The sequence below is a fragment of the Mugil cephalus genome, chromosome 11 (assembly GCF_022458985.1).
Source record: "Mugil cephalus isolate CIBA_MC_2020 chromosome 11, CIBA_Mcephalus_1.1, whole genome shotgun sequence".
NCBI classification, from domain to species: Eukaryota; Metazoa; Chordata; class Actinopteri; order Mugiliformes; family Mugilidae; genus Mugil; species Mugil cephalus.
Window position 1 is genome coordinate 10731397 of NC_061780.1, and position 19641 is coordinate 10751037.

The window sequence follows — 19641 nt, forward strand, 5'->3', positions numbered from 1 at the left end:
TAGTTACACAGTCGTAAAGTTACAAGACCAAGACAGATACTGATGAACAGTTTATTTATGTAATAAGGTATGTTAGTAACACTCTCTCTTAGTGAATATTCACATTCATTATAACAAAAACAAACCAAGTAACTTGATAAATAAAAGTACAAAATGTCACATTCAATGCCAGAAATCATATGAAAACAGATGCAGCACAATTATCACGATCATCCTGGGTTCAACTACAATTCTCCAAAATTGTTTGTTAAACATGTTCAAAAGTATCACTGTTTAATTCTGGTCCGAAGTTGGATAAAGGCGATGTAATTTACCAGAGACAGGCACAGAGCCACGGACACTTATACTGCAGTAAAGCTGCTGAGGCAGCAGCTCACACCCCTAAAATCCTGAGAGAGAATCTGCAGTGTCCACAACAGATCTCTGTCAGGAACATCAATATCCTGCAAGGACAACACCGTGGGCACACGGGCCTCATTTAGGTGATCACCATTTAGGTAACAATTACAGCTGCTACAACCCAAGGAAGCAATAAAAAAAAAAAAAAAAAAAAAAGTGCAGCGATACATATCAAACAGTGAGGATGATGTAAGAGCTCGGCCAACGGCTTTGACCACTGCAGATATTTTACAGTGATGCTGCTGAGGCTGCAGAACAAATATCACCAAGACTCTGAGGCAGCGAGATGTTTCCAGAATCCATCACACTAAAACTGACAGAGGAGATGTGTGTGCAGAGTCTCCGTGATCTAAGAGTACGGCCCTGCTTAACATTCAGTGTAATGACCACATGCATGAGAGCTTCAGCAAATTGGATGACATCATGAAGTCAACCCCGGTGTATGCTGACAAGGGCTATTGTTACACCACAGCTGATACCGAACGTTACCACGGCCTCTCGTGTAAATTCAAGTATATCTGTGTGACCGTGTGCTTTTACCGATATGGAGGTCAGCTGGAGTTCAGCCAAAGCCTCGGTTTAGCAGCTAATGACACGAAAAAAAAAACCTTAATGTGGAACTTTGTAATTTAACGCTGTTAGAGCTGTTTGCAAAAGCATTCGAGTATGGAACCACGTTATGCTTTTACTTTGCCTGATCTCCTAGTTAAAAGTCACTTTATTTTTATTATTTCACTGTCTATCGGTTACATTGTTATTAATCTTTTAATCTATTAATTGCCAGAAAATAGGAAAAACGTGTCATCGCCTTAGGAGACGTCAGAATCAGTTCATGACGCATATTGTAGCAAAGGGAAAAGCAGCATACTGCTGCCATCTGATAAGACAGAACCAGATATTTGAACTATTAAGCAACTTAGGCACATTTAGTTTTGTTCAATTCGTCACCTGGTGGCCCCCTGACACAGACATTAGTAGAGAATCTGTCCACACATCATCACATCAAATTTAAAAGCCTATGTTACTTCGGTCGGTCACGTCTAACAGAAATGTGTCGAGGGCCCGCGTCGATGCCCAGCAGCCTATCGACAACGACCCTTTTAAAAGCCACTGCGTCAGTCCTATGGTAGCGGCTGGAGAAATGAGCGAAGGAGAAGCTTTTGTTCCGACCCTCTGAAACACAAGGAGCGGGAGGCTGAGGGCCACGCCGCCCAAGGCCCCTGAAGCGTTCCCGGCAAACAGGCACACGGTCAGGGAGCAGGACAAAGAGGACAGGCCCAGGCAGCGATTCATGACCAGGAAAGCATCTGCTGAAAGCCAGTCCGAGAGTCCGAGCAGCAGACAGGAGCCGCACAGCAGGATGTGTGCCGTGTTGTGGTCTTGACTGAGCCACAGCAAGTCGAAGGAGACCAGCACTGGAGCCAGGACCTCGCCGGCCCACTCTGCATCTCTCTGGAGGGAGGTGAGGGCTGAGCTGGAGGGATGCACGATGCAGAGGGCTGCAGAAAGGCCGAGTAGGAAGAAGCCAACGGAGGGGCCTCTGTGGTTCTGTAGAGAAATGTGAATGCACAGGCAGCAGCAATATTACAAAACAGGAAGTTTAATCCGTGGTTGATCTATTTATTAATAACTTCTCATTCAAATATTGGTCATTTTAAAACCAGTCGGCTGAAATACAAAACGAATCCAAAGGTTAAATCTCAATTAACCTAAGTCTTAAATGGTCAATAATGCCTATAACAGAAACACTGCGAGCCAAAGTTACAAATTCAGATGAATCACTTCAAATCAATACCCACCTTAAACAGTTTATAGGAAGAGTAGAGCGCTGTGGCAGACAGGATCAAGTTACAACATGATGTGACACAGGACGCCATTGATCCTGAGGACGAGTGACAGGCCTGAAAACATCCGCACAGAGAGTTAATAAGCTTCTAATAAACTTGTCTTTTGTGAACTAACGAACTTACACAATGTTTCTGATTGTCTGAAATATTTATTTATAGTTAAACACACAGAAAACAAGACTAAACTTCTGAGACAGAAACAGTATCGCGTTTGTTGTGACACGTGACATGTCCGGGGTTTGACAGTGCGCAGGCTCCAAGTGATGCATTCACTGTTAACCGTAAATTACAAACATCCCAGCAAAATAATCACCACATTTGATAGGATCAAGCAAGGGCCTTAGACAGTTTTATAATGTTCACATTTAAGATTTACAATTCATCCAGGACGGTGTTGTCCGAATTTTGACGAGAGTTCGCAAATGGACGCTTTTAAAAAGGTTAGTTTTTACTTTTCCCTGTGGCACTTTTTAAATTGAAAGTGCTTTATAAATAAAATGTATTACTACTCTATTATTACTTAACTCCCATTGTCAGTTACCACAGATGACGATTAAGTGAAAAAAAATGTCTAAATAAAAAAGTGAGAAAGGTGTAGCCAGCCTTTTAAAATGATTATTTTTAATCGTTGGCACGTATATAAACTAATTTCAGACAGATATTCTATGTGAATATTACAGAGGGGTTCGAAATATTTATCTGCGTCACAGCAAAAAGAACAGAAGACGATGATAACAGCAAGCAATTAAAAGAATCAAGCATTGCTCAAGTTAACAAATTTATGCAGCCGCAATTTTTAAATTACCAATGCTTTCATCTTGTCCCCAATCTCAATGGTAGGCTGTCTAATGTAATAATAGAGTGTCTTATTGTCGCTCATTGTGTATAATAATTACTACAGATAATGACGTGATGCAATGTTATTCTGATTTTTAACCGAGTATCTTAACCCTGTTGTAATGAATACTTTCAGTAACAAGGCAAAGTGAAACATTCATATATTTCGAATTTTCCTGAAATCAAAACATTACAATTACATCTTTATGATAGCATACTATATTTAAAAAATACCACGAAAGAACCAACAATATAGGAACATGTGTTATAACCCAACTCAGTTAATGCAATGTATACTTTAATGATGCACAATAACTGATTTCTCTTCTGTGGAATGATACTGTACACGCAAAAATCGCTCACGGAACAATTTTGGTCTTTGTGGCTCTCCTTACAGTGTTGCGAGTAATTATTTCATTTACGTCCGTTGCGGTGCTTACGGGTTGGGGAGTTGTAGGGCTGGGGAACTGATTTTGAGGATCTTTATCGTTGCTCTAGCACTGCCAACTAGAGCAGTAAAATACAACTTGTGAAGAAAACAAAAACAAAAATAGCGTCACTGCAGTGTCGCTTTTTTCAACGGCACTGAGAAAGTCCTATTTTCCGGCAGAACCTGAAGGCAACAAAAGTTCGAAAAGTATGGCGGCGGCGGAGTGTTTGACAACACTAACAGAGCAATGGATACGAGACAGATTACATTTAAAACATCCGTGCCTCGGTAACGTTATCTCGCCTTAATACTCACGTCGTATAGGACGGCTACCAGTAGACCTTAAGGTTCAAATATTAACTTCGTAATTGTTGAAAACGAGTGGAACTTCGTTGAATAAAGCTAACGAGAGCTAACCTAGCACTAACTGTGCGTCAGCTGCTGCAAACAACAACGAATTCAACGCCAGCTCAAATATTATTGCTCTGCTTGTCTAACAGGCGACGTCCGGACATTGAGCCTCCCGGGGACATATGAGGAGAAGATTGGACATCTGGGAAATGCTCTGAATAATTTCGTCCGATTGAAGTCTCTGGATCTCTCCTGCAATGCACTCGTCTGTGTTGAGGTTTGTTCGAGATCATTTATTATTTAAGTGTAAGAGTGGCTGTATATAAAGCGTGGTATTTATGATCAAACACTAGAGCAAAAAAAGTTTTATTTTTGGTCAATATTTCCTCTTTAGTAATATGATGTGGCTGCAACCGCAGCTTTAACTTCAGTGGTTTGTCCTCAGGGGGTGCAACACCTAAAAATGCTGGAGAGGCTGATCCTCTACTATAACTGCATACCTTCCCTCGATGAGCTCAAAGTGCTGTTCGAGCTGTCCTCTCTGAAGGAGCTGGACATCAGGCTCAACCCTCTGACCAAGAGTTATCCCAACTACCGCCCCCATCTGGTGCATGCCATGCCCAACCTGCGCAAGCTTGGTAAGATGTGGCCGTGGTATCCTAGAGTCTGCACATCTCACATGGTTTCTGTATGAATAAGAGTTCTTCATTGCTTTCCAGACAGCTGCTCGGTCAGAGACACAGAGCGCAAAGCTGCCATATTGCAGTTCTCCTCTGATCTTCTCCCAGAGCAGAAAAGCTCCTCTCAGGATGGGATTGAAGAGCAAAGGTACGCTGGACAGCTCATTCTGTTCGATAGTGGTGCAAACATCTGGAGACCGATGCATATGTGCTAAATGCTGTATTCTACAGTAACTGCATCTATAGAAGATTTGGGATTTTCTTTAATTTTTTTTCTTTTTTTTTAAATTTTCTTTCTTATCCTTCTGATGTTTTAATAATGATGGTTTGCAGGTGCATCTGATCAGGTAGTTACATGGCTGCTATAAATAGTCATAGTTGTGCATAAATGTTGTGTGTAGTGATAGCTGCTCCGTCATTGTTGGGTTTTGATTGTAAGGAAATGACTGACCTTGGAAAATGGAAATGTCCGCAATGATTTACAAATTCTAATCTTGTGTAAATGAGGTTTTTATGAATTTGTCTTTGTGCGTACAGAGATTTACCTCTAAATTCATGCAGTTTTATGCATCCAGTTTAGCCGTTTATGGAAAATGCAGTGAAATTATTGTTCTTTAGTGTCTAGAACAGGAAAAGCAGCATCCACAATGTAGACATGGAAATGTGTTTAGTCAAGTCTTTATTCCTCGCTTCTTTCTGCTCGTGTCATATCTTTGCTCTTGTGTTTGTTTCTAGAAGCAGTGATCAAAGGCTGGCTCTGGTTAACCGTGTAACCAAGAATCTTTCTGTCCTGACTGAGAGTCATGATATTGTCTTGAACTTTGCGGCAAATCACAGAGGCCAAAGTGAAACTGGCTCCGACTCCGTTCACAAGGACACAGAAGGTGAGATGACCAAACGTCAAAAGCTAATTTTTAATTAAAAAAAACAGATCACCTGTATTCATGAGTCAAACCATCTTGTTTCAGGACCCAAAGAACAAGATTCAAGTGATTTTACTGAACAGAGGAGTTCAACACCTAAACAGGTGATTTTATTTCACTCAAGGTTGAATTTTATCACTGGTAAACACTGACATTAAGAGGTATCTATGCCTATTTATGCCTCTCATTTTTTTTAGGAAACTGCGAAATCTATCCTCAGATATCCTCCCACCAAAAATGGTAAGTTTACAGACTGTCTGTTGTAGCTCTCTGTCCTATTTACAGATATCTACATGTCAGTGATTTATTAGAACAGACATTGCAGCAGTATTTAATTGAAATAACCAGGGCTTATTTAAAACAAATACTCTTACCTTGAACTTGTTAATCTCAGTTGTTGTTCCATAAGTTTTGCGTATTGATTTTATTTATTCAATTGTTGAATGTGCAAGGCCACCACTAGGTGGAGACAGAGGCCACGTCCACTTTAAGACTGTGCCTCTATTGAAGTGAATTAACATCAGTGCTCTTTGTAATTTTCCATTCAAAGTGACTGAAAGACCCAAAGTGTCCTTTGGCCCCTACATAGAGAAACGTAAATCGGTGTCTGGAAAACAAAAGCAAAAGGACGTCCCCAAACAGACGAGACATGCAGCCAAAGGTCATTTTACTCCACATCCTGGTAAGAATCAAGTGTTAACAATTCATACATATCCACAAATGCTAGCTCTCACCTTAATGGAATACATTTCTGAACATTTCTTCCAGACCAAAGTCACCGTCATAGTCCTTCATTCATTAATATCCGGCCTCCCAGTCCACGACGTCCCGGTCTGAATCTCTCAGACCCTTCTAACCCCATCTTACATCCTCCAAGACTGACGTACTCTAGCCTGAACAAGACAGCAGGGGGCTCTAGCCTGCCTGAGAAGAAAAAAAGGGTTGGCATTAGTTAATACTTTTAATAATTTGTGCACTGACTAATTCCTCATTCATCTGGGGCTATTTATATTCTCATATCGACTTACAGTCTCTCCGAATTCCTTTCCCAGGGTAGTTATAGGAAACCCTTGGAGATGCTCCTCAACCTTGTGGACAAACACTGGACGGGAGAGCGATCTCTGCATCATAACAACAACTTCCTGTGTGAGTTAGCTTTGGGGAATGTGATATCTCATTACAAGAGCCTGTAGATAATGAATGTCTTCCTATCTATTTTTGGCTCTAGCACAAGCAGTCCAGATTCTCTCTATGATGGAAAGCGATATTTCCAGTCGGGAGGCTGAGGTCAGGACCCTAAGACGGGAAGTCGACGCTCTGGGTTTCCAGGCTGCGGCACGAGAGGAAGAGCACAAATCTGAAGTTCGTAACCTCTCTGCTCAGCTGGAGGAATCTCGCAGAGCTGTCGTGAGTTGGTCTGAACCCTAGAAAACGCCACCGAGCTTTAGGTTGCCACGAAAGCGTCCATGAGCTCCGTTTCTTGCGTTCACTCTTACGCAGGGTAAACTAAATGAGCAGCTGAGGATCGTCTTGGAGGAGAATGTCGCTCTGCAGAAACAGCTCATCAAGTTAGAGCGGCAGTATCTGAAATCTATGATGAAGAGTTCACCCATTACTCAGATCAGAGGTGGGTGTGAATGCCAGTAGCAGGCACGCCTGGGCATCCCGCTGGCGCTGTGTCATACTTTCTGCTTACTCATCCTTAGAGGCTCAGACCGAAGTGGAGGAGCTGAAGAAAGAAATCGAGGGGCTGAGGGAGAAAGTGCAAGAGGCCGAGAAAGTGAAGGACCTGTCAAATATGCTGCAGGAAAGCCACAGGTAAGAAGACACCGCTAACAAAGATCTAAATGAGCCCTGCTGTTGGTTGTTTATGATTGTGTCTCTGTGTGCGCTGCAGGTCTCTGGTGGCCACCAACGAGTGCCTGCTGGCCGAGCTCAAGGGAAGCGGGGAACATTAAAGCAGTTTGAATGAAGAGATGAACACGGGGATAAAAAAATATCCAGAGCGAGACTGTGACAAGCTTCTCACGAGCACGACCTCCTGCAGCTACGCGCTGTTTTAAATGTATTTTTACTTTATTTATATCATTGCATTGTACTTTTTTGTGTGTGTGTGTGTGTGTTCATTTTTGCCCCTTCTGATGAATTAAGTGTTTATTATTTCAGAGAAAACATGTATAGGCTTTGTTTGCTTGATGTAAACGGTAACGGGGGAAAGCAATTCATTCAGGAAACTTTGTATATAAGTGTGTGACAAGGCTGCTATGCTAACAAATGATTTTAGGGGGAAAATGTCAGTGAGAAGGTCGTAATGTATTTTCTGGATCTGTGGAAAGTCTCTCTTTCTCTGTTTTTTTTTTTTTTTTTTTTTTTTTTTAGGTCAGTTGCGTTGCCGTCTGCTTTGTATGGCGCAGTGGAATGAAAGCGTCTAGGTTCCAGCTGCACTGTGACTTTATTTATGCCTTTGCCTTCGGGCTGGAGAGCTGCACACACACGCTAATACGAGACCTAGCACACCAGGTTAGAATTTCAGTGCTACAGAGGCAATATAGCTTTTTATCTGAACGTTACAGGTCACTGGTTGGTGCTAAAGGCGTGGAGTTCGACACTGATCCCAGAAAAGCCATAAGAATATAGCACACACTTTGACACCCCCGTACTGTATTCGGTTTGTTTTTTATTTTCAATAATGCACTACAAATCATGAACACACTTTAAGAAGTCTAAACAAGGACAAAAAACACGCTGCATGCACTGGGGCACAATAGTACATTAAAAGTTATTTGAAAAAAGACAAAATTGTTCCTCCACATTAAAGGTGCACAGTATTTGGCATTAAGCACAGAAGACGGATCGCACTACTGCAGCAGACGAACACAAAAAAAAAAGAAATCGCGCCGATAGCTGCTAGTTTTGCACTCGATGCATGATTCTTCATCAGCTGAGGCTACAGGTAGTGTGTGGAAAAAAAATGATCTACAAAAGTTTATTCCTTGCTTGCAGTCTTCCCTTTATCTGATACAGTATGTAAGGAGACATTAAAGCCCTGCTTGGTTTCAGTTCAGATTTGTGCTTCGTATGACGGTGCCACGCACGACAGGTACTTTTAAATCATACGACTAGAATAGCATTAGAGGACAGCTGACTTTGTACATGTACGAGTTGATACACATTGAATTCAAGCAATACAAGTTTTTATCACAAATTCATCACTTAAGATTTTTAGCAAGAGAATATTTAAGCCTGTCCAGTAGTCTGTCCACACAGTAGTTTCCATAAGACGTGACTCCTACTGTCATCTATATGCTTCTGAATCAAATGCAATATACAGAACATGCACAAAGTACAGCAATACAGGGAAAAATAAGGACTGAACAAGAAGCCAGTGTTTTAAATTAAGCCATGTGGCTAAAACCTTTTAGAATATACACAATCTTACCACAAATATATTAGAACTACTGTATAGAAATCTGATGAAATTATATAAGTAAAACATTAAAAATACAATCTTGTACGACCGAGCTCGTCTGCTGTGATTAGAGTCCCCTCCCCCCCTCAGCTGAATTCACCGATTTATTACTCGAAAATGCACGTTAGCAAAGGGATTTGTGTGTACGCGGTGGATTATTAAACAAAGCAAGGAGACCCAATTAAGAGCTGCATGCAGTAAAATTTGCGCAGGAGAGCTGTTGATTTTTGTTTTACGTAGCCACAAAAGAGGAAAAAATGTCTTGGTCACAAAGGTTCAGTTTTCGACGCAAAATGTTTTTAAAACTTATCTCAGAAAACCCCTTAAAATATTTTCTCGCTTTGAGCTGAAGGCAAATTCTTCAAATGACAGTGTGAGCTTACAAAATAACGACAAAAAAAAAAAATGAACAGCAGATTATTAAAAGACAGTCGACAAGTGCAGATCACAGACAAACGACACCGAAGTTAGAATGAACCGTTTTCAGAAGAAATGAATCTGTGCCAATTGCATTTGAAATCACCGTTTCCCCCAAAAACAAATTAAAAATGCATTTTCTACCGCAAAGTCTGGGGATAGACATTAGAAAAAAGTGCAATGCTGTTAATTCTGTTTGTTCCACTTTTGTTTTTCTTGGCGTGTTGCTCATTGTGCTCAATAAATATCATATAAGGCAACAACAAAGCTTCCTTATTCATAGCATTTTGTTTTGTTCTCTTCAGTGTTTGGCAGTAACTTGCTATCAGACAGGAATGTACCAGCTGGTGATGACTTAGTAAAAATAGATGTAAACAATTTTCCAGTTCTCACACTTGACAAAGAGAGGAACTCAAAAACATTTCTCTCACATACACATACACACACACGCACACACATACATACACTCACACAAAATAGATGGGTGGGAAAAATATATGAAATCCTATTCTTTTGTGCTTTCTATGAGTACTCTTTTAATAGAAAATCATCCTGGTAGACGCTCAGATGTTTTGCTTCCTTATCTTCGCCCTCACATGGGTCTGCCCGCAGTGGGTTTATTCACTTTCTTTTCGTACGACCCTTGATGCTTGTATCCCGGGACGTATCCGGATGTGTCGACTATGTCTACTCGTCCGGCCTTACCCTTCCCGCGCCCGGTGCCGTCGAAGCGCTCCTTGTGCGACCCTGTGAACTTGGTGGTGTCCGTGAGGCGACTCACTGTCGGGGAGGCCACGGCTTTCTGTCGAAGAGGTTTGCAAAACATTCGTGTCAGCTGTGACTGCTGGTGAAACAAACACAAGAACCCTGCGAAGCCTCCAGGTGAGAACTTACCGTGACGCCTGCAATGACGGGCGACTTCCCTTCAATCAGCTGGAAGACCTCGGCCTCGGCCTCCTCTCCGGGCTTCTCCTTGTACTTCTTCCTGGCCAGCTCTGCGAGCGCGACCTTGAACTCATCAAATGTGATGGTGCGGCAGGACTTCTTCCTAAAACACAGGAGGAGAGGGAGCTTAGCACCCGTCACAGCCTGAAAACCCCAACCAGATGCAAGCGTGCCTTCAAAAGTGAAAACGTCTTATTAAGGTTTGCTTCATCAGCAGGTCTCCTCCGCGGCCTCTCCGCGCAGTATGAGAGGTTAAAACGAGAGCAGACAGTAGTGTACACAAAGCCATGTGTGACCACTTGAGTGTGGCAGATGTTCTACACGGCATGGAGATGGTATCCTTCGGGGATAAACAATGAGAAAACTTTCACTGTTTGGATCTCGTCTCCCGGTGCTTTTCGGTGCTTAACTGTCGTCCGAGCAACCCCGGCGCACTTGCAGCTGCACGCTGTATTTGTAACCGTCTCTCCGTCTCATCCATCACACTGTGCTCAGATGAAGCTCGAGCAGTCTTTGACTCCGAGCTGTCTCTAGGGGACGTTTTTGACCTGCCGGATGCCACTGGGCGGCCCGGGGAGGGCGTTGCGAACGACTGCATCCTCATTTACACGATCAGACCGCCGCAAGTGCCGAAAAATACCAGAGCGCGGATCATCATCGCCATCATCATCATCAATCTCTTTCCATCTGAGAGTGCTCCAGTTGTTTAACTGGCCATGAGCCTGTTTCACTTCCATGTGAAAAGTGCATAGTAACACAAACACAAACAGCCATTGCTGTGGTGACAAATCACCTAAACAACCACCTATAAAGTCTACAATCTCCCCGGGCAACTTGCTGCCATAGCAACAAGCTACAGTAAACAGAGGTTTATTATTAATTTTGCTCGTTCAGCGGCCGTTCAGCTCTGTTTGGGCAATCCATCAGTGTTGAATATTTGAGGGCTCCCTTCCTCCGCGTTTGCTCCGCGCTGTCTATTGTCGGAGGGGAAACTCGACTTTCAGCTGCTGCTTCTGTCCGAGGAAGATAACTGTGTCTCCTCAGCTGATCTTTCCATGCTGTCTTATTCAGCTCCCCGAAGCATTCAAGCGGCTGAGCTATGTAAATAAACAGTAAATCTGAATCCAAGGAAGCTGCGCGAAGGTCAAAAAGGGAAAAGGTCAAAGGGCGAGAAGAAATTATTTTAGCCTGAGACACTGCAGCGGATGATCCGCTGTCTGTTTACATAGTTCAACCATCTGCAGCGCGTGATCCATATGGATGATACAGGAGCTGGTTGAGTCTGTCCCGTGGCAAAATGATCCTACGCTGCCTATTATCGCGTTCACTGAGGAGGAAACAAGGCCGAAGCCACCATGAGATGTTACAACTAATTAATTAATCCATGGCAGATTTCTACCTCGTCGGTAGCTCACGCTAAAGCTCAATGTGGAGCAGGAGACCTCCATACCCAGATAAGCAATGATTCATTCAGTCATACAGCCATTAACGAGTGCTCATTAGCATGTTTAATTTTTCATGTGCAAGCACCCCCTCTGCTCTGTCATGCCTGGAGTCAAAAACCACCCCTCCTCCAGTTCTGTACCTCCTTTAATCCTGTGGGTGGCTCTGAAGTGAACGCGCTCCACAGGCTATGTTCAGGTTTTACCCCACTGTCCTCCTCAACAAAAGTCTGGCTCAAAACGCGTTCTTGCATTCTGGGATCCCCATTGCGCACAGGACTCCTCTGACAAGAGGCTGCGAATTCGCACGCCGAGCTCACATCCCGGGATGTAATGTATACAACACTGCACAGATCCGCCGCTAAAAGCATGTGCGAAAACACAGGGGACAGACTTGTTTCTGAGCCTCGGTGGTGGTGGTTGAACCGTACTGCTCGCACATTTTCAAATATTGCCCACCAGTGGAGAAGGATGTAGTTCGCTCCCTCCGTCTCTAGCCCGGCCAAGAAAAATGTTCGTAAACAGCCGTCGCCATGGCAACAGGGAAGGCGTTGATGTGGGTGACTCAAAACACAAGTACACTTCTTTGGCTTAACAAATGTAAGGACATGAATCAAGCTCACTGGAAGGGCTGACAGCTGAAACTCCCGAAGGAATGCTTGGATGTTTGCACATCTTTAACCCTTTAAATGCTCTGATCGTTTATTTGATTGAGTTTTTTTTTGTTTTGTTTTCTAAAAGATACACTTAGCTGCTAGCAGTCGCTCATTCCCAACTTCTCTTGGCACCAATGACTGGATGTATTTTGACAATTTTCACGCCCAAGAAGCTAAACCTGCCGGTCAGGCGCCACACCATCGTTTCACTGTGACGATAAAGAGATAAGAGATCTCGTTGCATGTTCAGTTCAACTCTTTGAGTGATTACGCAAAATGTGTGAAATGAATAACTTCTGTGGTGTTTCTGTGACGGGTAATTCGGGTAAAGGCGGCGTTGTAGGAGAAAACTGACATCGGCCTAAGTCCGCTACCTACGTCAGATCACCCGTGGAGGTGGGGGGCGACAATAGGAGACCGTGATGATGACGCTGTGGAACATTTTCTGGAAGACCAAGACACTAATCTTTACAAAAAGAGGCTCCAGGATCATCAGACTAAGTGTGTGAATGTTGGGGTAGACTAATTACACTCTAGATCTTTTGCTAGTTTTTTAAAAATAGATTCCTCCTACTTTAGGTTACAATCAGCAACCTGTATAGGCTATATAGTTTATTTTGTTTAGACAGTCATGAGCTGGTGTTGAGGTAAAAACACAAAAACAGAAACGCAATAACACTGATGAAGACCAGCTGTTTTGGGTGCTTATTTGTCAGAGCTATAAAAACCTGCCCCTCCCTTAAGGCCTTTTTCCTGGCGTCTTAATTCTATGGCGCCTGCAATATCCACTGTTTTTGTTTTGGTATAACATGCAGTCAAATCCTGCCTAAACTTCACTTGAGCACTGAGAGTGTGCCATTATAGTGGTAGTTGTCATGGTATTGACTTCAGAACATTTTATGTCAACCTGTTTGCTTTTTCTTGTTTTTCCTGGTTTTATTTTGACTGTTTATTCCACTGTGTTTGGTGTCCCTCTTTACTTCCTGTCTGTGTATTCCCTCCATTGATTATGTGATTGACCTCCTCTTGTGTCTTGTGTCTCATTAGTTTCACCTGTATCTTGTTAACCCACCAGCCCTTGTGTGTGTGTGTGTTTGTGTGTGTGTTGTTCCTGCCTGCTTTGCCTGGTTCTGTGTACCTTGGTTTTTTGCTTTCCGGATGCCTGGTGCCTGGATTTCACCTTTTTGCGCTGCACTTTTGCTTGTAGGAAGTTCTAATTTAGAAAACTATGAGGTGCATTACCAAGTCGCATTCAGTGTGTTTTCATTCGCGTATACAGTCCCCTGCTGTGACTGAACTATAGTTATGTGTGAACCGAAGATGGAAAATGGACTAAATCAGTTTGAGTCTCTGAAGCAGATATTTTCCATCCATTCTTACAACAGGACGTGATGAGTGGCTCAGCTCTGGTGCTGTCTAGCAGAATAATTCTTATTCATTTCACTCACCTGGGTTCAAACATAATAATAAAAACAACTGTAGGGGGAATGTAAAGTAAGCATAAGCAAAATAAGTACATTGTAAAAGCCCTCTCCCGTCTATATCTTACAACAGCTTTATTCTGTGTCTGAGCAACGCAGTAGTAATACAAAGACTTCATATGGTTGAGATGATAAGTACACTCATCAATCAAGGTGTTAATACACCCTCGGTAAACAGGCCCAGCTGTGCAGATGAAAAAAACATTTCTCCAGTGGTCAAATAATATTGAGGTCAGAGCTTGTTATCAGACTCTATATCATTCATATCAAGCAGTAAATAATGGATCAGTCCAACCTAAGGAAAAACAAGATGAACCATCCTGGCCTTTTGGCTCTGGCTGCTGCCCCCCGACAGACTCCGCTCCAACCGAGTCGACTTAATAACAGAAATCACAGCATGTTTTAAGACACTACACGAAAGCAATGAGGTACAACAGCTGCGCATTCCCGTGTGCCTTTTAATGGTCGAGGTTTGATATGATGTCACCAAATTTATTTTACTGACGCTCATGAAACATTAACAAACAGATAACACCAGCTCGCTGTGTAACGTCCAGATAGTTTTATTGCCTCTTGTGTGAACACAGTTCATGCCTTTTTCCTTTAATGTGTCCTCGAAACACCTCTATTATCTAAATTCTCCTTAATCCACTACAGCATAATGGCAAAACATTTTGTTGTCCTCCACGGTGCAAGAAGATTGAACTCCACGTGACTAGTGGCCTTTTGAACAACCCGATCTATGTACTGTAGTAAAAGATCACCACGGTCATGTGGAACCGCTGTTATGAGATCATAGCTGACCCGGATATTGGCAGATGAGTTAAGGACTACTACATTAACTACAGTGTAGGGCAACTGTAATTGTAGTGTATAGGACCAAGAATAATTGCTTCAACAAGGGGGTTGCAAAATCTTTGATTGATTAGACGTTTTTTATATAGATTTTTTAAAATTTTCCCTCACAGTTTCCCCCTGCAAATTTAAATTCCTTTAAATACACATTAACATGAATCTAACATACTTAGTAAAGGGATAAATGGAGTCAAAAGACATTACTCTCACCCTACTGCTGTATATGTTTGAAAAAACATATACAGTGTTACAGTGTGTTATTTGAATGGCTTAATACTGAATGCAAAATGATAATAATTAGTACTGGGCTGACTTTAATATAGAGCATATATATAGTAGGTAGGGGATCATTACTTAATTTCCCCATCAGTTTGGGGGTTCTTGGCGTGAAAAACATTGAAAACCCCTGATCTAATATTCTACATGTTTTTGGTGCATTTCTTACTTGACTTTGCTGAAGACGATGTCCACGTCGGTGAGGGTGATGTTCTTGCCGTCAATCACGCCGCAGTCCTTGCAGAGTTTGGACCAGTTCTTGCCGTGCATCTCCTTGCCGGTAGCGCGAGTGTCGCCGTGGATGGCAAAGCGCCGAAACGACTCCTCCAATGCGGTCACCTCCACCGGCGTGGACGAGCCCACGCCTCCCTCGCTGGTCCCGTTAGACTCAGTCGAAAGCCTTTTGGAGGTCCGGTCTCTGGAGTGTTCACTGTGCGGCCGTAAAGGGGCTGAGCCGACGTTAGGGTGCTTGGCTGTCTGGACCTTGAAGTCGTCTATGTTGTCTCTGGAAGCGGAAAAATACAGCCGTGTGGTCTTTCACTGAATAGCATCACTTATTCAGAGAAAATCGAACAATCAAAGCACCAACATCTGGACGTTCAAGAACTCATGCAAAGTAAATTGTTTATTATGCCTTTGGGCCAAAGCACAACTTATTAATCAGGTTTTTGTCAGGAACCTCCATATCAGAGGCAATAATGTGGGATGTGTGCTCATGATGCCTGTGAATGGGCAGATGTCTTACGCGTTTCTTGCAGAGCGAAAGTTATAAATAGACCTCGGTTGAATTCAAACCAAGAAACGGGAGAGCAGATGGATATTGGAACAAAATGTGAAGCGGAGACTCGCACTGTATATTCCGTAGACGGCCGCTAGAAACTTACTTGTGGTCTGCCATGCTTGTGCAGGAGTTTGGTTCCCTCTGTACGGTGCTTGAATAAGCTGACTTTTGTTTTCTCTTGGTGCTGTGGAAAAGATGAGAATGGAGGTGAACAGTGTGAGAGGATGTGTCTGTGCAAACAAGCGTGCCAAAGTATGTAAGATAGAGAAGAACATAAAAACAAGGAGAAAGGGAATTAACACAACATTAGGTCAAAAGTAGAATATTCCGCTGACACTCGTCACCGTCTAATCACACTATTGTGTCCTTAATATAAACACAATTAATAATACAGTGACACTAACACAATCACATTAATCCCATTTGACACACATAATCAGAGAGCTATTCAACTCGAACCGTTAAGGTGGACTGAATATTACTCACGGCTTCAAAAGATCTAAATCCTCTACATCACCATTATCACCAAATGACTCTCAGTTAGCTACTACACTACTGTTGTGACACCTCTTCTCTGGCTACACTTGCTTACCGTGCAACGGTCTGAGTTCAGGGAACTCTCCTTTAACACATCACCCCAGTTTGTAGCTAAATATATCCATTAGCAGCATTTCTCCTTCTCAAGGCAGCTTCACATAATCAAGCAAAGCAGTCATTCATCTGTTTCTGCAAAGCTAATGTGACCCTGCACTATATTTGTAGCAAGTGCTGGCTTTCCGCTCACCTTTCAGCTGTTCCCATACTTAGCTCAGCATCCTTAAAGAAGATGTGTTGCCATGGCAAGCAAGGTACATCCCAACAAAGTCTCTAAAACAACTTGCTACTAAGTTCGGATACGGACCAGAGAGAGACGCCGTGTCCAGCCGTCGCCTCTTGCTTGCAAAATTATAGCAGCTCCCTCTAGTCGCCAGTGAAGTGCTTTCACTCACCCCCAGTGGCAGTGGCAATAGCAAAAGGGTTTTGTTTCCACAACCCAGTGGCCAATAATCACAAATGCGACCTCGCTAAGTAAAGGCGACACTCAAATACAGTAAGTACAAAAGTTCAAGTTTTCCAGCACAAAAGGCTAACCCAGCACAAAGCCATTATAATCAGAATGTCAGTCCTTAGGGGGAGAAAAAGAAGAGATTATTAATGTGTATGAATAATGGCATTCAGAGCTATGGACACTGGGAATCCATTGTCCAATGCGAGTGGCTTCTCTGTCTGACCCATGCCCATGTCTTCACACATACGCACATGGTGACATCGCAGAGTACCACTATTGATAGCAGGGTTTCTGTAGTCATATGTCATCGACGACTCGCGCCAAGACAATTGAGACGGAGGTTGCTGAAGCCTCAATGTGCAACCAATGAAGTACAGTGCAAATTATAATTACATGAAGGAGAAGATAAGATAAGGAACCATTTGCAGCTTCAGGGTTATGAAGTATACGCACCAGAGGTAGAAAATACAAGTCATTTAAAGGTAGACTCGGTGGCCTTATAATGTCTAGACTGCTGGCCATCAGGAACCTCGTTGAACGTCAGGATCCAGTCTCATGTCCTCTCTGTATCTCACTAATCCAATAAAGGCAAAATGCAAAAATATTTGATGTAGTTCTTAGTAGTTCTAAAATCTTAGTTAAAATACATTTCTATATCGTATTTCACTTGTTTGTATAACAGAAATAAATCAATATGCAGGTCACAGTTTTGATTTCAGTATCTAATAACTACTTAAAGCCCAATGTCTATCTGTACATTGTAATATAAATAAGGTTGTACATTTACTCAGTAAAAGATTTATATCTTGGTACACAGTGGACAAGAGAGTAAACTTTTCTTCAGATTGTTGGTTTTTCACAACAATAAAATACAAAACTATGCCAATTTCATGGTCTGACATGGCCTCGGAGTATCTTTTTTAGCAACATAGCGTTATGGTTTAGTTTCTAATTTGCAAAGCAGCTAATTTGAACATATCTTTTAAGTGTATAAAAAGTCCACCATGGTTTCCCAGGGCCAGAGGTTTATATCTTAACACTTAAACGTTTAGTACGACCAACAGTTTATATAAGATTTGAGCAGCTTAAATTATTAACTGGTTATTTACCACAGTTCGGCCTTTTTGGGGAATTCTACCTACTTTATAATCGACACAATCTGTGTTTTTTTCAATTAATAACTTGTACAACGACAATCCTAAGCAACGTCATTTGTATCACCACAGTTTAATGTACTGTTTGGGTTTTAATGTTTTTAAACCAAGATTAATACAGTTGCTTCCTGTAAAGCCCACACTGAGTAACTGACTTTACTTTCTGTGGGGATCCACATCCTTTCAATAGAGTTGCTACTCGCTGTGTGTTTTCCTTTGTGCGTCAATGACGGCGGCTAAATCTGTGACACACAAAGGGATCTTTTCACTATCTGCTCCACCAATATATTGCCAGTAGTTTCAAGTGCCTAAGCTCTCCGTCCAACAAACCCCCTCAAACGGCATCGTGCTCAACACATAAAGGAGAGAGGTCATTAACACAGAGTTCAGTGGCAGAACACACACTGAGATGAAAGAAAACGCGCTGTCCGTATTGTATTGCACTTGACCAGATTTCTGGTCATGATAAAAACAGGAAAGCACAACCACTGTAGAACAGTTTTGCCTTGGTCTGTTTTTCTGCCCCACTTTACCGTACACAAACGAGAAGCCATTTGGTTAAGGGCAGATCTCCAGAGACAAATCTGTGACTGGATGACAGCATGCTTACATACACTTGCCTTCTGGCAATACACTGTACAGATGAGTGCTTTAACCATAAACTGACCCATTTTGAACTGCGTCTATTCATAGCAACAATACGCTACCATCACCGAAACATGCTATTCATTCTCAATGGAAGGAGATCGGCCAGTAGATGAGGAGGACGCTGAAATACCCTAAAAACTAAATTTGGTGGCTGTGAGATTGGCAGATAGTGTTTCCCTCGTGAAATGATGACAATCTTATCAGAGGGGTGTGAGTGTAGCGGGGAGAGAAAGAGAGAGAAAGCAGGGTGTTAAGCTGAAGCCTACTCCTCCACCGTGCCATCATGGTGAGTGGGCATGTAGGGATCCCATCTGCTTTCTGTCCAGATCAGTATCCTTTCCAAGCAGCTGCTCTGGAATGTGGCCGCATCCGTCAGTCAGAAATGTGAAACAACCGTCACTACGGTAAACCCCCGGCCTGCTTATCGTGTCTGTCTAATATAGTACAAGATGTCTGACAGCTATAGGTTACTGCTGAATGAGTCATGTACCGCAGAGCAGCATCAACCAAAAAAAAAAAGAAAAAAAAAACATATGTGAAAGAGGGTAGTCAGATTTCTTTTAAGATTCATGGAGATATAAGACAAGTGCCCTATTTGTCATGTCTACATCTCCACTGTAAACTATCTAATAGAGGTAATATGACTAGTAAATACTCCAGTCTAAATACTGCACTCTGTAGCTGAAAATAGTCCCCAGCAAATGCTGTATTTACTTGTGAGTTTCCTGAAAAAAAATAAAATAAAAAAAAAAATACCAGTTATACCAGGTCACTTATTTAAAAACAGTCTCACTTCTATCTCAAGACTGTGCAACCTGTCCCCACAAAACATGATCTCTTAACAGTTTTCCCAGTTTTGGCCACGGACTTCACTTTTCCGCACAAAGAGAGAGGGCATGACATCAGCGTGCTGCAGTCCGAGTCTGAGGTCACCACCACCACCACCACGCCGTCTCTGTCAGCCCTCACCTCCCTAAACACTTTAAAAGCTCTGTCAGTCAA

At 42.5% G+C, this 19641-nt stretch overlaps 3 protein-coding genes across 6 annotated transcripts; 1 reads left to right on the forward strand and 2 right to left on the reverse strand.

The window, feature by feature from the left end:
* Nucleotides 1-37: 37 nt before the first annotated feature.
* LOC125016261 lies at nt 38-6342 on the reverse strand. Of its 2 annotated transcripts, none has more exons than XM_047598627.1 (3): nt 6202-6342; nt 2199-2300; nt 38-1947 (listed from the first exon to the last, which is right to left on the reverse strand). In XM_047598627.1, the coding sequence occupies exons 1-3, from the start codon at nt 6250-6252 to the stop codon at nt 1408-1410; spliced, it is 693 nt and encodes a 230-aa protein (XP_047454583.1). In that variant the 5' UTR covers nt 6253-6342; the 3' UTR covers nt 38-1407. The 2 variants fall into 2 exon arrangements, with proteins under 2 accessions (XP_047454583.1, XP_047454584.1); XM_047598628.1 differs by lacking the exon at nt 6202-6342 and adding an exon at nt 2370-2491 and having other exon boundaries at nt 2199-2281.
* cep72 (centrosomal protein 72) lies at nt 2563-8938 on the forward strand. Of its 2 annotated transcripts, none has more exons than XM_047598623.1 (14): nt 2563-2686; nt 4014-4141; nt 4310-4502; nt 4584-4692; nt 5280-5428; nt 5513-5571; nt 5665-5707; nt 6018-6149; nt 6236-6408; nt 6520-6613; nt 6696-6874; nt 6968-7094; nt 7174-7285; nt 7365-8938. In XM_047598623.1, exons 3-14 carry the CDS (start codon nt 4328-4330, stop codon nt 7423-7425), a joined length of 1413 nt encoding a protein of 470 aa, XP_047454579.1. In that variant the 5' UTR covers nt 2563-2686; nt 4014-4141; nt 4310-4327; the 3' UTR covers nt 7426-8938. The 2 variants fall into 2 exon arrangements, with proteins under 2 accessions (XP_047454579.1, XP_047454578.1); XM_047598622.1 differs by lacking the exon at nt 2563-2686 and adding an exon at nt 3528-3801.
* Nucleotides 8125-16954, reverse strand: LOC125016258 (tubulin polymerization-promoting protein). 2 transcript variants are annotated; one of them, XM_047598624.1, is made up of 5 exons: nt 16574-16954; nt 15893-15973; nt 15178-15513; nt 10248-10401; nt 8125-10155 (listed from the first exon to the last, which is right to left on the reverse strand). In XM_047598624.1, the coding sequence occupies exons 1-5, from the start codon at nt 16588-16590 to the stop codon at nt 9946-9948; spliced, it is 798 nt and encodes a 265-aa protein (XP_047454580.1). In that variant the 5' UTR covers nt 16591-16954; the 3' UTR covers nt 8125-9945. The 2 variants fall into 2 exon arrangements, with proteins under 2 accessions (XP_047454580.1, XP_047454581.1); XM_047598625.1 differs by having other exon boundaries at nt 16691-16952.
* Between the last annotated feature and the right edge of the window lie 2687 nt (nt 16955-19641).